This window comes from Corythoichthys intestinalis, chromosome 1 (assembly GCF_030265065.1).
Source record: "Corythoichthys intestinalis isolate RoL2023-P3 chromosome 1, ASM3026506v1, whole genome shotgun sequence".
In the NCBI taxonomy this organism is placed as follows: Eukaryota; Metazoa; Chordata; class Actinopteri; order Syngnathiformes; family Syngnathidae; genus Corythoichthys; species Corythoichthys intestinalis.
In genome coordinates this window covers 37,445,157-37,462,262 of record NC_080395.1, presented here as the reverse complement: position 1 = coordinate 37,462,262, position 17,106 = coordinate 37,445,157, and the positions used below count along the sequence as shown (strand labels likewise).

General features: G+C 38.5%; 1 protein-coding gene across 1 annotated transcript; it reads left to right on the top strand.

Annotated features, from left to right (window-relative positions):
- Positions 1 to 625: 625 nt before the first annotated feature.
- LOC130923788 (saccharopine dehydrogenase-like oxidoreductase) lies at positions 626 to 16,332 on the top strand. The gene is made up of 12 exons (XM_057849774.1): positions 626 to 918; positions 4,065 to 4,177; positions 5,347 to 5,427; positions 8,697 to 8,826; positions 8,892 to 8,941; positions 9,018 to 9,148; positions 11,136 to 11,253; positions 12,023 to 12,142; positions 12,213 to 12,269; positions 13,619 to 13,730; positions 15,467 to 15,548; positions 15,618 to 16,332. The coding sequence occupies exons 1-12, from the start codon at positions 720 to 722 to the stop codon at positions 15,706 to 15,708; spliced, it is 1,284 nt and encodes a 427-aa protein (XP_057705757.1). The 5' UTR covers positions 626 to 719; the 3' UTR covers positions 15,709 to 16,332.
- Positions 16,333 to 17,106: the final 774 nt, after the last annotated feature.

Below are 17,106 nucleotides of genomic sequence, written 5' to 3'. Positions count from 1 at the left end.
TGGTGTTCATGATTGCTACGCCTAAAACACTAGTCTTCATGTGTGCCATCGCATGTTTATGATTGTAGGATCAATTGATAATTGTAAAGTTCCTTCACTTTGTTTTGTTCCTTTAGAAATGCAGAAATGATTAAGTGACAAAGAAGCTTTCTCGTCTGAATTTGCAGTGACCAGATATTACATAAATAAGACTAGGTTTGCGATGTGCGCTGTAAGAGAACGGGGACGAGCATCGTGAAGTGTCGGCCATTTTGCATCATGGCCATTTCTTCTTTCTTTCTATGGCTTGTTTTACTATAAAGAGATGCAGTAAATTTAATGCATACAGTACTTAAAAATTATTTGAATAGATTTTTTTTAACTTCATGTCACTGAACATCCAGCCAGAATCCCAGCCACGTTTAAATATATATACTTTTTAAACATATATAATCCAAATCGTTTGTAAATACCTCATGAATTTAGCGAGATATGAGTATTTTAGTTTACCAAATCACTTACATTGCGCCCGCTTCAGTGAAGCCCGCAGAAAAGTCCCCCGACGCAAGATGGCCGCCAGTAAATTAACGCCGCCGACACCTCCTTTAGCATCGAGCCTTATATAAGGTATTTCTATGATATCGCACGGAACTTTCTGCTCTTCTTCCGGGTAGGAAGGTGCAGTCAGGTGTCGACTCGCCTCGCTCTCCCACACGCGATTTGTCTGCTCTGCTGTCATCATGGCGAGTGTTCAAACTTCATCCAGCAGACCTTACCATCTGGTCATTTTCGGAGCCTCCGGGTTCACGGGACAGTTTGTGGTGGAGGAGGTGGCCCGGACTGCGTCCGAGGGTCCGCGAGGCAATCTCAAATGGGCCGTGGCTGGAAGGAGCAAGCAGAAGTTGGAGCAAGTTCTGGAGCAAGCGGCCTCCGTCCTCGGTTTGTATTGGGATTACTTTTTAAACGCTTTACATTTGTGTTTCATTGACGCGTTGATAGTGAATACATTGTTCATGTCTTTGATTTGAGTCCCATCCTTGCAACATTAAACTGACACGCTCTATCTGATCTTTATCAAGTTCACTGATAAATCAAGCAGTGACTAGGACCTGCTAGACTCCAAAGTACAAGCAAATGATCATGCAAAGCAATTTTGTTGACGAAAAATCTAATTCAGATGATTTATTTTATTTTTTAAATGTGTATTATACTGGAACATAGCCTGCATTGCACTGAGATTACGTGTGTCATTTGGAACTTGTTGCAAGGTATGACTGTAATTTTCCAGGGCAACAATGGTCTCCATGCAACATTCTAAACATGGAAAGTAAAGCCCATCACTAGATTAGAACCTGGGAGCATTTCTGTATGAATGACATGATTAATTGGGTATGTTTTCATCTTTGAACCCCCACCCCCACCCGTCTGCCTTTGTCTTTCGGGAGTGTACAACAGCTGATGGAACATACCAACTCTCATTGTTCAAGCCCACTTAGGAACACTTATCATTTTGTTTTGAAAACTTAACACATTGTTGGTACATTTGAAAAATCACAAGTCATCGCTAACCATTGAGTCACAAAAATTGTAAATGCGAAAATTCTAATCTTTTCTCCGTATAGTTGAAAATATATCTACTATGTCTGAAACCTGGGCTTGAAGTCTGTTGAATAATTGGCAACAGGTGTGTGCAATCATTTCACGCATTGGCTGCCAATGACGGTGGTGGCTGCCAGCCCTTAAAGTTAAAATAATTAGATGTATGTGGCCTTTTAAATCTAAACGTGTAGGGAAGTTGTATATATTTAATCTTTAGTGTTTTTTTTCCTAAGATGAAATAAATAGATATTTCACAATATTTGATTTATTTGAACAGGCATGAAAATCTCTCGCCTTTCGGCGAAGTTTGAAGTCAGATATTTTTTTTTTAATATCGGACGCTTGGTCTGCAAGCGGGGAAAGCGGCACAAAGCCAAAAAAGTGCACCATAGTGGCAAAAACATTGACTTATTTGAACGAAACAAAGAAAGGTACACTGTTGTGTCCTTTCTCTTCAATGCCAAGCTTGGCTGCCCTTCGGCCGTGAATGAACACCTAAAACGCAGTCACCTAGTTGTAATTTTGGAAGATGACTGGAGACAATTACAAGCTGGCAGATCGTAAGTCCATCTAACTAACTAACGACATGTTTTATTGAAGTTGCTAAACCTGTCGCGATATGCAATGAATCCATTTATCGCACGATAAATAAAAATGAGGGCGGTAATTTTCACGGCTGCGTCTTATCGCCGCGCACGTGCACGCATACATATGTGCGTGCTGATGGTACATGAGACTCCAGTTCCTTAGTTTAACAGATGTTTATTGGTCATCAACACGCCGTAGAATTAAAGTTCAGACATACAAAATAAGGAAACACATCTATATTAAACACTGTAAATGTTAGCATTGCTACAATGAGGCTAATGGGGAAAAAAGACAACCTACTTTAGCCTGCTATAAAACATTGGCAGTCTTGTCCAAAATGCAAACTTGCGGTTAAAAGGTGACACTTCAAACATGAAAAATCGCTGTTTAACAGCATTTGCAAACAAAAAAAATGGGGAAAAAAATTTTTGATTACTGACACCACATGCAATGAGTTGTTTTTTGGCAGAGTGTAAAGCTTACGGTTAGCGGTTTAGCTTACGTACTTCCAGTGAACATTTCAAAATAAAAGCACGTCATGTTTGTCATATAAATGACGAAATCTGGAGTTAATCCCACATACTTCTGAATTCAGATTCTACACTAAGAATATGGTAAATGGTAATAGCTTTAAAATGGCACACTTTATGAAAAATCTGATTAGCAATGAATAATTATACTATTATTATATATTGTAGTGGACTATAATAATAATGCTAGATATTTTTTTTAAGATTTGTTTTGAACCATGTTGGAAAGGCGAAGTCAGTGTTGTGAATCTGTTTACATTCCATTCTTTTGCACTAGTTAATGCTATCAGCTTTTGACCTCATTATTTGTGATTTATTGTTATTTACGTGCTTATTTGTACTTCAATAAAGAATTTAAGTGTTCAAAAATGTTTTTTGTGAATTAATAAGCATCATCAAAAATGTCATTGCTAAATTGGTAAATAAAGGGGGGGGGGGGGGATTAGTCAACTAATCGTAAAAATAGTCTGCTGACTAATCGGGAGAAAATTAGTCGTTTGGGACAGCCCTAGTTGTACAGCGTACCGGAACATATTTCCTCCACACCCTTTTCAACCTTTGACCTAGACTCTAAATCTACAAAATGAAATGATGAATGCTCTTCTCTCACCAGCAATAAAACATTTGATTCAACCTTTTCCCCCCCCTTGTATCGAAACAACAGTTGAATATGGGTAGGTTTCACAAAATGCAGCCATTTCTCCCAGAAACCTCTCAACGTGTACTCAAACTGATGTATCCCATCGCAACAGTCGCAAACAGCTATTCAAAAGTTGACACTTGTGACCTTCACCAGGTGACCATTTTAGGTAATTAAACAAAATTAGAATTTATTACTTTTGAAAATTCTAAATCATTTAATTATTTTCTATAGCATTTTAAATGTAAAAATGGATTGATGTCTAATGCCGTCAATGGCAGCCAATGAGGGCCCAGATAGTTAAAAAAAAAAAAAAAAAAAATCATGATCTGTGCATAAAAGGGTGTAAATGGTGCTTTGCTGACATCTAGTGACAGTTGTACCTTATTGATGCTGTTCTTGATATTGAAAACCAGACACTTTACTGTCAGAAAATTGGAATTGATATGCAGGGTTACGCCCAATGCTTTATAAGCCTGGTGGGCTGCCAGACTTTTCTTACTTCCGGTAAGCTGCTTTATGACTAGGCTTTGCAGGTTTTCTGGAGGAAACCCCGACATGCAAATGTGTATTTATATTTACTTGCCTTCATTGACCGTGAGGAATTTACATTTTCTGCAATATTATCAGTTTTTCTCAGTCGTCAAACTTGCTTAAAATGGCGTATTCGGATGGACAACTTGGTCACATTTGTGTTGAAAGTCTCTGAAACCCCTCTCTCGTTGCAGGAAAGCCCGAGCTGAGGACCGAAGTGGACATCATAGTTGCAGATGTGGAGGAACCAGACTCTCTGGCGGCCATGTGCAAGCAGGCTGTCATTGTCCTCAACTGTGTTGGTCCTGTAAGTAGACACCAGTTTTTGGCCAATAATTTTGCCTACTATTCATCATTTTCCACCATGACTGTGTCATTCTCTTCCTCTGGCCGCCTTGTACACTAGGGCATTCATTTACACAATGAAGGCCGCAGACTTGCAGCACACAAAAGCGCGTTTTGTCCAGCATTGATGCTTTGCATCTGGTGACTTATACAGGTTCTTGCTTGGAACCAAAATTCACCCACCACGGGTTAACAACAATTGTACCAAACAGTGAACATTTGGATATGCACTTTGTGGAGAAGTTCAAATATAAAGCATTGAGTGCAAAAAAGTTGTATTGCTTTTTAGGATTTAGTATCTTGATTTTTAATTTTCGAGGGGATATCTGTGTGTTTCTGTATTCTATATACTAGGAGTGGGAACCTCTTGGAACCTCACGATACGATTTGCAATACAAAGCTCACGAGAACGATGATCTGACGATATGGCGATACAACGATTATCGATACACTGGTCAGGAAATCATTCTAGGATATTCTACAAACTAATAATAATCAGAAAAACAAGCTTCTGCTGTGAATTGGAATGAGTACATCACTAGTAGACATCCAGTCCATTTGAACTGGGAGGGTGGCAGCGAATGAAAATTCCTTCATCCGCTGCCTTCCCTCCCACGTCAAACGGATTGAATGACTATGGCCGTCAGTGGCAGCCATTGCCAGGGAATAAGGTGATTTTGGGCAATTTAAGATCATTTGCCTGTTGATGTTCAGTTACTTCCTGTTGATTTTGGGGTATTTTATGGGTCACTTCCTGTTTATTTTGAGTTACAGAATAGGAAGTGACCTGGGAATCACCCAAATCAATAGGCAGTGACTCAAACGCAACAGGAAATGACCTGTAAATGCCCTAAAATGAACTGCAAGTTACCTCTAAATGCCCTAAAAATCGGACAGAATGACTGTGAATGCTCTGTTTTCGAATGAACGAACGTTCCTAGTCTATCTGAGACACTACTATGGTTGAAGATTTTGGTAGCAACTTGTTGGATCCTTTTTTTTTTTCGACATTGACACCTTTTTAAAATGTTATTTCGATTCTTGGCAGGAGCATATCGATAACCTTTTGGGATCCAAAGTATCACGATATATCACCATTTCTATATTTTGTCACACCCCTACTTTATACAGTACAGGTTCTTTGGCGAGCCAGTGGTTAAAGCTTGTGTGGAGAATGGAGCCCATCACCTTGATATCTCAGGAGAACCTCAGGTAGGTGCCAGTTTTGACTACTTTATTCCTGCTGTGATAACATGATTCAGTTTTCTTTTCAATACTTGAGAGATGCTTACAGGAAAACGGCTTTCTAAGCTTAAATCTCATTTTTAAATCATTTAAATGCTGACAGACCATTTTAAATTCAATTTTAGATTCCAAATTATGTGCACAATTTTATCATTAATCAGGCCACCAGTTCCAGGGAATTCTGAAAATTGAAATAAGTGCTAATGAAGCAGTTCCTAATATTCTCTTCAGCTGAACCTGTTGAGAAAGTTGCTCTCCAATGTCATATCATCAGTTTGTTCGAGAAGGGTGATTGGAATATTGGGATTAAAATGTTAGTAAATCTAGTTTTGGAGCATTAAAACAAGATAAGATGGCTTGAGTTTCAGCAGCTCTAAATTCTTCATGATGTAAATCTTCTTAACCCTCTGAGGGAAAGTGGTCATTACAGTGGAAATCAAGTTATTTTTAGCTTAACCTGTTCGCTGGCAGCCCAGGTCACAGATTATGTTGTTGTTGTTGTTAGTAAAAGAGGGAAATTGATAATGAAAACACCTACTGACTACAATGGATGCCCAATCCATTCCAACTGGGAGGGACTGGAAGCGACCACTCGCTTCGAGCCCCTCCCAGTTGGAATGGATTGGATGTCTATAGCAGTGTTTTTCAACCTTTTTTTGACTCACGGCACTTTTTTACATTGGAAAAAATCTCGCGGCACACCACAAACCAAAAATGTTCCAAAATTATTTTCTGTATACTATATTTAATTATAAAATAATTTCTCAGTATGTATACCTACTCAGTGTGAAACTTGAGCCTGTTTAGATGAACACAAAGTCGATATCCTTATTCTTCAACAGCTCTGTCTTTCTGTTTTTATTTATAGCAGTTAGGCTTGAAAAAGCTCAGAATTATCAGACAGTGGGCCTTTAGCAATGTTTTTAACCACATCAGGGCAGAGCATCTTGCAGACAATGAATTTGCAGGCAGGTAGTATTAATGTCTCTGTCACGGTGTGGGACTTTTTGGACTTAGCAACAAGGTAATTGACTTTGAGGGCTTTCTCATTTACCTTTGTAGTTTTTATCAAAAAAGTTGCCTGTTTCTCTGTTTTCACGAAGGCAAACAAAATAGTCCATCGAATAGTTTTGAAGTGACGGGTGTTTCGTTTGGAGGTGACGTTTAGGAGAGCTGCTCGTGTCGCATTCAAGTACTGCTCGGATTTCTAGCCGTCATCCATTTTTCTGTCCTTGACAATGTGTTTGAATAAAACACAGGGAGGAGGGGAGGATTGACTGTAGTCACATATGGATGAAATATAAAGGAAACTTTCGAGTATATCGACACATGATCAGTCTAACCAAATAATGTCCAGTAGATGAGCTGGGGTCCACATTGTCGCGAACAACAAGGTCGTTGATGGCTAGAAATCCGAGCAGTTTTTGAACCCGACACGAGCAATCCTCTGTTCATCTGCACATGACCGAGAAGTTTCTACCTACTCCTTCCTACTGCAACTCCGCCCGACGACGTAAAAAAAATATTGTAATAGCCCCGAATGGGGAAATAGAAAGGCGAGGAGTCGGTGATGACTTTCCCACTTTATTGTGGCAACAATGGAAAATAATAAACAAAATAACAGCGGCATCCGCAACATGCGACCATTAACTGCGCGCTCACGCCGTTCTTCCTCCTTGCTTGCTTCCCGCTACGTCACCACTATGCAGTCTGATGGCCCCTTCAAAGGCCCAAACACTTACGGACATTACAATATTTATATACATAAATGCGACATTAGATAATTTCTCGCGGCACACCTGACGATCTCTCACAGCACACTAGTGTGCCGCAGCATGCTGGTTGAAAAACACTGGTCTATAGCGATCCATGGCTGCCGAAGAGTTGAGCAACGTATTTGAGGTCACAAGAGATTTATACAGCAAAGAAAAAAAAACCTAAAATTCCCAGAGCAAAATAAACACAGGTCACACTTATTTAAATGTTTCTTTATTTTTGTTTTATTTTTTGTAGTAGCTTTTTTTTTTAATTTATATTTTGAAGTTAATTTTTTATATAATTTCTATTTATGATTTATATTTTAATCATGGCTTTTGTTTTAATTTGCATTTAAATTATATATATATATATTTTATTTTAGTTCCCCCACCCAAAAATGGATCCTTCAGTTGATTTTCTCCAAAATTATATATATATATATATATATATATTAGGGCTGTCAAACGATTAAAATTTTTAATCGAGTTAATTACAGCTTAAAAATTAATCGTAATTAATCGCAATTCAAACCATCTATAAAATATGCCATATTTTTCTGTAAATTATATATATATTCTGTAAAATGTTGGAATGGAAAGATAAGACACAAGATGGATATATACATTCAACATACGGTACATAAGGACTGTAGTGGGCATTTCACTCTACTGTCATTTAAATCTGTCTATACTGTCCTCACTCCGAAGCATCTACTTTTTCCAAAGCTAGACAGCTAGTGAACGACGCCTTAATAATCAGACTTTTTCATCTGCAAACCATTGTCCTTTTTAGACCGTTGTAAAACTACAAAAAAAAGTACACAAGCATTGCATTAGCAACAACGTTAGCTTAGTACGCTATACAGGTTCACTAAAACATAAACAAAAAGCGTCTCATACAAAAAATATAACATTTCGCTTACTAACATAATATGTATAATCTTTACAACAACCATACTTACGGACAAATCTTGTCTAAGGATCATATAAGCACAACGTAGGCGTCAGCCCGAGACTTCGTGCAGCCATATTGAACTGGCAAGAACACAATAAACCATGTCGCAAAGCGACCACAAGAGTTCGCTGTTAGACAGCACAAAAAGCCTTGCTGTAAAACTTACCAAAAGGCAGAATACTGTCTGAGCGGGGCATATGCGTTAAATGCGTCAAATATTTTAACGTGATTAATTTAAAAAATTAATTACCGCGCGTTAACGCGATAATTTTGACAGCCCTAATATATATTAATCGCCCATCGCAAAATACGAATGGGCAACACTAATATCAAATGGGGGCCGCAGGTTTGACACGATATGTCCTGTACAGTCCTAAATGGGGGGGAGGGGGATCATTCGTCCATGAAAGGGTTGCTCTTCGGGCTAAAAGATGGCAGCTGTCATAGGGTTTTTTTTTTTCTCACGCAAAATCCACCTGACGTTGTTTTCTCCCACATGCTCTATTCCACATAATTGTGTGCAGTTTCTGGAGGGCATGCAACTGAACTACCACAACCTGGCAGCTGAAAGGGGCGTGTACATTATCGGAAGCTGTGGATTTGACTCCATCCCTGCAGACATGGGGGTGCTGTACACTCGCGAACAGTTCAAGGGTATGCTGATGTTCTTGAGTGATTGTTGAACTGCTGGAATAAATACTTTGTCATGTCGTCATCAGGTACTCTAACTGCATTGGAGAGCTTCCTGACCGTCGCTTCTGGGCCTGAAGTATGTTAAAATTCAGCAAAGGATTTAATCCCTTTGACTATTTTATGTTTTTTCCCCCCCTTCCTCCTACTTTAAGGGTGGATGCATCCACGACGGCACGTGGCAGTCGGCCATCTATGGCTTTGCTGACAGCCATAAACTTCAAAGTCTCCGCAGGAAGTTTAACCACAAACCTTTGCCTTCCGTCGGTACGAAGCTTCAACGCAGGTACGTTACAGAGTCAACTATTGAATTTTTACAATAACTTATTTTTAAAGTTGTGGTGTCAGTGGTTGTCAAAATGTTTACACAAAGTACCACCTCCAAAAATAACAGATTCTCCAAGTACCACCAATATTTCAGGTACAATTTTGCATGTAAAATGTGATTTACACACTAATTACTGTGAAAAAGTGACTTAGAGTATTTTCATGACCATAAGGCGCACTTAAAAGCAGAGGTGGGTAGTAATGCGTTACATTTACTCGAGTGACTTTAAGATACAGAATCCTATGTTGCTTCTGGTACTGTCATCAGTAGGTAAATTAGGATAAAGTGTCAAAGCGCTTTGAGTACATTGAAGATACTGATGTAATACTTCAATAAAGTACAGTACAACCAAACTGTTTTGTACCCGCTGCCTTTTTTAAAACCTTGTATGCTAGCGTACTGTAATTACCGTTAATGCTGCCGCATGTTTTAAGCTAGTTTGTTTTATCATGCCTGCGCCCAATAATACAGTGTGCCTTGTTACTGTATATCTTAAATACAGAAATGACTGAGATTGTGCCTTTTAAAACAGTGCGCCTTGTAATCATGAAAATACGGTACTCCTAATTCTACTGAAATACACAAAGCGGCTTAAATACTCTGTTTTTAGGGAATATTTAAATGATTTCAATCTCAATGTATCCTTCTAGATCAGTGGTGTCCAAACTTTTTGCAAAGGGGGCCAGATTTTGTGTGGTAAAAATGTGGGGGGCCGACCTTCGCTGACGTCCTTTACGTAGAATATAAGCAAATTTTAGCAAGCCATTCTGTGTGTCACATTTGCTTAATTTTTTTTTTTTTTAATTGATAATTTCAACAAGACTCTCGGGCTCTTGTGAAATACTGCTGCTGTGAAATTAAACCTGCTTCAAGTTGCCTCAAATTTCTCGCGTATCTTCCCTGTAATCTTGTCGTTCATGTCAGCATGTCTTGTTTGGTAATATCGCCTCACATTGAACTCTTTAAAAACAGCTACTGTCTCTTTGCAAATGAGGCAGACACAGTTGTTGCGTACTCTAGTGAAAAAATAGTCAAATTTCCAGCTATCCTTGAAGCATCGGCCGTCTCAGTCAACCTCTTTTTTTTGTTGATTGTCGCCATTTTAGAAAATTAGAAGTCAAGGGTCACACGGGGTAATATTGCTTAGAGTGCTGCTGCCTTAGTGGAGAAATGAGGAGCAGCATTTAGTGTGTAAACTACTTCATATGCTGGTAGCAGTACTGTATGTGTGCGGGCCAGACATTATTGATCTTATGACAGAGGCTGGGGGCCGGATGAAATTTGACCACGGGCCGCATTTGGCCCCCTGGCCGCACTTTGGACACGTCTGTTCTAGATGTACTCTAACCCTTCATAAAAGTGACCCAAATATTGTTTAATTTAGTAGTTATTTAAGCATTCCCAAATGTACTGAAATCTCTCATTGAACTCATTGACTGCCATTGACGTCTAGTGCGGTCAATAGGAGGAAATACTTTAAAAAGTAAATAAAAATGAACTTTAGTTGTGATTTTGAGGGCCATGACAAGGGTATTTTTTTATTCCTTATTTTATTAGCATTTATTAGTTGATAAATTTAAAATGTATATATATATATATATACATGACACCCATATTGTCATTAAAAAAAAATAATTACCAAAAACAAAAAACTAAACACAAATATAGAAGAAAAAAATCTGTACTTAATGGTTTGAAATGTACTGAAATTAAAATCAAATACAAATTGCATCTGAATAAATGTTTGAAATAAATATTCTTATGGGTTGCAACAACAAATGTACTGTACTCAATCTTTCAAAGAAAAGTTGAATCAACTCTAACATGATTGAGTTTGATTAAATTTAGTCATACCAGATCGTTTCCACCCAATGGCACTCGAACCACAGTTTGATTTTCATCATGATTTTCGATGGTGTTCATCAACCCATGCCTTCTTTTTTAGGGGCGCATTGTTCTACAGTAATGAGATCCAGCAGTACACGGTACCTTTTATGGGTTCTGATCCGTCGGTCGTCAAGAGGACACAACGCTTCCTGGTGGAGGAATATCAGGACACTCCGGTCAGTTTTTGTTAATTATAATTGTCTGATAATGACTTTTTAACTGACAAATTATATCCTGATATTGTGCTACTCCAAAAATCCGATACCACTATCAAATCGATACTGATATATTAGGTCGTGATCTTAACATATTATGGCTAATTGTATTGTGATGCCCCACTGGATGCTTTAATAATGATGATACTGTAAATGTAACAACTTCAAGATTTTCCAGATAAACATTCTGTGAAAAATAAGAACTGCTTCAACTGAAATTATGGGAAAAGTGCCTATTTTGCACCACTATACTTGTTGTTGAAATCAAAACACCAGAAACGTAGGCGATAAGTCGACATGACAGCGCCGCCATATGCATATCGGGCCAAAACCGATGTCGATATTATCCGATGTCATTTTAAAATGCATTTATCTGGTACCTGATAATATCGGTTTCCGTGCCATTCATGGTGATAAATGTCCAATTTCATTTTGACTTGGATTACTCAGATTTACTGTTTAATATGCCCTACCTGTAGCTCATTTCAGTGCAATGAACACTTGCGAACATACTGGAGCATGTTACTTTAAAGTGTAACTCCAAAAGGGAGGACAAAAAATGTGTTCTGCTCGTCGAGGCTGCGGAGATCACCGGACGAAGAATTTAAATTGACCGTACTGCATTCGTTAGAACAGTTGTCAAATGTTTTACCTTTTGAGTGAGGACATTTTCAGTCCAAACCGGCAACATGGGGTAAATCAACTCATTACGCACATTTACCTGCTTCAGGTCCAGTATGGCGCCTATGCAGGCATCGGCGGGATTGGCAATGTCATCAAGTTGATTTTTGCCGGAATAATGTTCTGGTTTTTGGTCAAGTTCAGTTTTGGACGCAACCTTCTCATTAAGGTAATGTGACAAATATTGAACTCTCATACGGAATGTTCCTGATTGTATGCTAAAGTCTGTTGTGTTTCAGCACCCAGAGTTCTTCTCCTTTGGAATGTTCTCCAAGGCTGGACCAACTCGCAAGCAGGTGAATGTGTATGGACATTGAATGAACATTCAAGTACAGTATTCTGGAATTATTTTAGTTGTAGCATGAGCTCACTTTATAAACTAGTGTTTCGCAACCTTGTTTGAGCCAATGCATATTCAAAATTTGGGGAAATATTCTTTGGTTCTTTTGCGTACATGCATTATTGATAACACTGGGTGACACCATTTTTGTTGTTTTTGGTGTGACAGATTTTAACAAATCTTTTTGGTGCAGATTTCAAAATGAATCGTTTTTTCCTCTTGTACTTGAGAACTTTTTTTCCTTTCCTATTGACATCCAAAATGAAAATTGGGCACGACTACAATGTTTAACACTATTACCATAGTTTTTGGTCTTTAGCGTCTTGTAGTCTGAAAATTATGGGATGTTTTACAAAGGATGAGGTTAGTAGTATGCATGTAGATATAGCAAAATTTAGAAAACTAAGGAGGAAAAAAAAAAACTTCCAACGGTGAAAAACGGAGATCAGCTTTTGATTCTGCTCCCAAAAGTAATAAAGCAAGTAAAAGGCATTCCTAACAAAAACCGCACCCACAAGAAAACCATATTTGTCCACTTGACTATAAGCTGTACATGCCTACAGGGTATTATGGAAAATTTACACCAAAAGGCATGCAGTTCAATTCAATTCAATTCAATAAACTATTTATCCCTTGGGAGAGTTCCCTCTGGGAAATTAGTTTCCAGTGCCCATAACAACACAGCAGCAAAGATAAAAAGTATTAGGTGCAGGATGGTAAAAAAGTGCTAGAGTAAAATGGATTTAAAAAACATGAAATTAAATTTAAAAATAAGTACAATATGCTACTAATTAAGACGTACAATAAAAGGAATAATAACACCAGGCGGACACTAGCAGAAGGACCAAGTTACAGAGGTCCTTAAGTGCTAATAGTGCATTACTGTCCCTCCCACCTAAAGTGGAGTTGTGGAGCTTGATAGCTCGTGGGACATCAGTCTGTTAGTTCAGCACCTGGGGAGGAGCAGCCTATTGCTGAACGAGCTCCTCTATGTACTGATGATAGCGTGAAGAGGGTGACTTGCATTGTTCATAATAGCCAGGAGGTTTCTCATTGATCTCCTCTCTGCCACTGACACCAGAGTGTCCAGGGTCATGCCAACCACAGAGCCCGCGTGCCTGATCAGTTTGTCCAACCTGTTGGAGTCCCTCTTAGCTATGCTACCTCCCCAGCACACCACGGCATAAAGGACACTGGCCACCACGCTCTGATAAAAAACTGCGGTCTTCAAAAACAACATAATTTTTGAATTTTGACCCAGTGTAATCCCTGCACTGGATCACAGATCTGATTTATATATTTTAGATGGAATCGTCCTCATTTCGCTTTGCTTTCTTCGGAGAGGGTTACACTGAGGGACTAGACCCCACCCAGGGGAAACCTAATGGCAAGATTTGCACTTTGGTTCAAGGACCAGGTAAGTGCATGAATACTTTATGGGACAAGAGACCATTTTTGGTCATTTAAAAAAAAAAAAAACTCAAAGACCTGGTGTCAACACATCATGTTTTGGGTAGGGGTGTCAAACGATTAAAATTTTTAATAGTTAATTACAGCTTAAAATTAATTAATCGTAATTAATCTCAATTAAGCGCAATTCAAACCATCTATAAAATATGCCATATTTTTCTGTAAATTATTGTTGGAATGGAAAGATAAGACACAAGATGGATATATACATTGAACATACGGTACATAAGTACTGTATTTCTTTATTATAACAAAAAATCAACAAGCTGGCATTACCATTATTAACATTCTGTTAAAGCGATCCATGGAAAGAAAGACTTGTAGTTCTTAAAAGATAAATGTTAGTACAAGTTATAGAAATTTTATATTAAAACCCCTCTTCGTGTTTTCGTTTTAATAAAATTTGTAACATTTTCAATCAAAAAATAAACTAGTAGCCCGCCATCGTTGATGTCAATAATTACTTACACAATGCTCATGGGTGCTGAAGCCTATAAAATCAGTCTCACCCAAGCGGCAGCAGAGGGCAGCAAAACTCTGAAAAACACAAGTACACTTTTCACTGTGCTGTCATTTTAATCTGTTTGAGCGGGGCATTTTTGCGTTAATTGCGTCGAATATTTTAACGGGATTAATTTTAAAAATTAATTACCGCTCGTTAACGCGATAATTTTGACAGCCCTAGTTTTGGGTTTTGTTGCCTACAATATTTGGGATATTGCAATAGTGTAATAAAATATTAGTATAAACAAAAATAATTTAAAATGAATCATTGCTTGCTATTGACAACAATCGACATCCAGTTCATTTAAACTGGGACAACTGACTGTTAATGTTTCATTGCCATTGTCGGCGCTGCAGGTCCAATCAGTTTTGGCTGGGAGAGGTTGGTAGCCAATGATCCCTGCGAACCTTCCTAGCCAAAATGGATTGGACCTCGAGCATCGTCATTGGCAGCCAATAAGTTAAAGGGGAAGTTCAGAATTTTTGACATGAAACTTTGAGTTAGCAGGGGTTTAATTGGTCGGTCGTATTGGTTTCAACAAATTATGTGCAGTTTGTCAGTTATTTGATAGTTTCAGGGCTCCGGAGTGGCTAAGCTAGTGCAAGTCAATGGTGCCTGCTGAGCATACCAATAAAAAAACAACATATGTGCGAATGAGAATCACCATGCAATCAATAGTGTTGGCTCTATTTTCAGGATGAAGTTATTAGAATTTACCATTGCATGTCAATAATTGTAGTACGAACAGAAACATTTGAGTGATATCACTTTTTTTTTTTTTTTTTCACCACAGACAGAGCACTCTCTATTGTGGTCGCATTACGCATCTAAAAAAAAAAAAAAGTCCTGCTTTAGAATGAAATGAATTACGGCAGTTTGATGTGACATTGTTTTGGTTGCGTATTTCGAACAATGATTTGCATTTTGAATTATTTGACTGTTACATCTGGTAATATTGTTTTTTTTATTGGCATGCTAAGCAGGCATCGTTGACTCACACCAACTTAGCCACTCTGGAGCCCTGAAACTAACAAAAAACTGACAAACTGCATGGAATTTGTTGAAATCAACTCCACCGACTAATTAAACCCCCGCTAACTTGAAGATGAACCCTAATGTTAAAAATTCAGAACTTCCCCTGTAAATGAGTGCCCTTAACATTGTTTTTCTCACTGTAGAAGCCGGTTACGTAGCCACGCCCATTGCTTTGGTGCAGGCAGCTCTGACAATCCTCAATGAGTCCACAGCCTTGCCTAAGAGGTAGGTCGCCAATCTCTAAAAATGCTGATTTACAAGTTTTAATTAAACTCTATTCCTCATTTTTTCTAGTGGAGGAGTGTACACTCCTGGTGCCGCTTTTGCCAAAACCACCCTGATCAAGCGACTCGACAAACATGGCATCAAGTTTTCTGTCATCTAGTAAGGTTTCTTGCACGACGATGGACTACAGGTTTCACGCCAAGCATTTGAAAGCATCACAGAACAACCGTAAAGTTTCAAATTTGGGAAAGCTCATTCATCATGCCAGTCTGAATGAAGCACTTTAACAGTTTGAAAGCTTTTGTAACAATTATTTTTTGCAGATTGTAACATTACTAATCAAACTCACTATTCAAAAAGGTTAGCTATTTTTGGCATGAGCTTAAGTAAAAAGTCATTGCAAAAGTCAATTTTCTTTCAACACAACAGTGGTCTAAGCACTCGCAAGACTGTTTAATGTGTGCTGTGTAGCAAATAGCAGCCTCATGTATGTGTTTATGCTTTAGTTAAATGCATGTTCTGCCAGTTTTAGGTAGATAATGCTTGGCTTGTCATTATGCTTGTAATAATGAGTGTTAAGATTGTACAAAACATTATTTCCATGAAGCTCTTGCAAAAGTTGCTTTTGTGGTCTGGAAAGACGTCCAAGCTCACGCCGGAATTGGTTTTGCATCCATATGTAAGTGGTGTGGGGGTAGTGGGTGAAGTAGGTTTTGTGAATGAGCCTCTTGGTTTGATGCATTTTGCTTTGTGTGGGCCGCCTGAATAAAGCCAACTCATCAAATAGCGGTCTCATGGCTTTTATATCATTGGATGTGAGAATCTCAGGGTTTCCCCAAGTTCTTTAAAAACCTGGCGGGCTGCCAGTCCCCCCCTATAGAATAGCGGCAGGCTTAGAAAGTGCTATAAAAGAAACTACAGGTTTTAACTGCGTCTGCCGAACAATTTAAAGTGCAATAGTGAAATCTGATGGTTGATACAGAAACACACCTATACCTAGTGTTGCCAACTGTCGCTTCAAAAACGGAATCGTCCCATATTCAGAAACAAAAGTACGCGTCCCGTATTCTTACAAGGGCTGTGCTCTGTCCCATATCATCATGAAAAAGTGTTTTATTTGTAGAGCGAATGAATACTGGTACGGTGCTTTTCAAGAATATGTAGGAGACTCATTCCCATGCCTCTCCTGCTATCTGCCCAATGAGCTGACAGAACGACAATCCCGTTCATCTCATTGGTTGAGGAGGTACTGTAGCGTGCCATGAGGAAAACTGAAGGCACCATAAGAGTGGGAGATAAGAGGTTTTAGTAAAATGAGAGTAAAAGCATGTTCAAAATGATCATTTGTTTTGTTCTCTGTGTACTTTCTTTGTATTGTGTTCTATCAATATTATTTTCATTTCCCACATCAGAGGTGGGTAGTAATGTGTAACGTTTTGAGAAAATGTACTTCTAAGAGTTTTACCACACAATACTTGAGAACATTTGTGAAGAAACGCTACTTTGGGCTACACTAGTCATAACATTTTTTCGATGAGAAATTATAAGATTTTTTTTT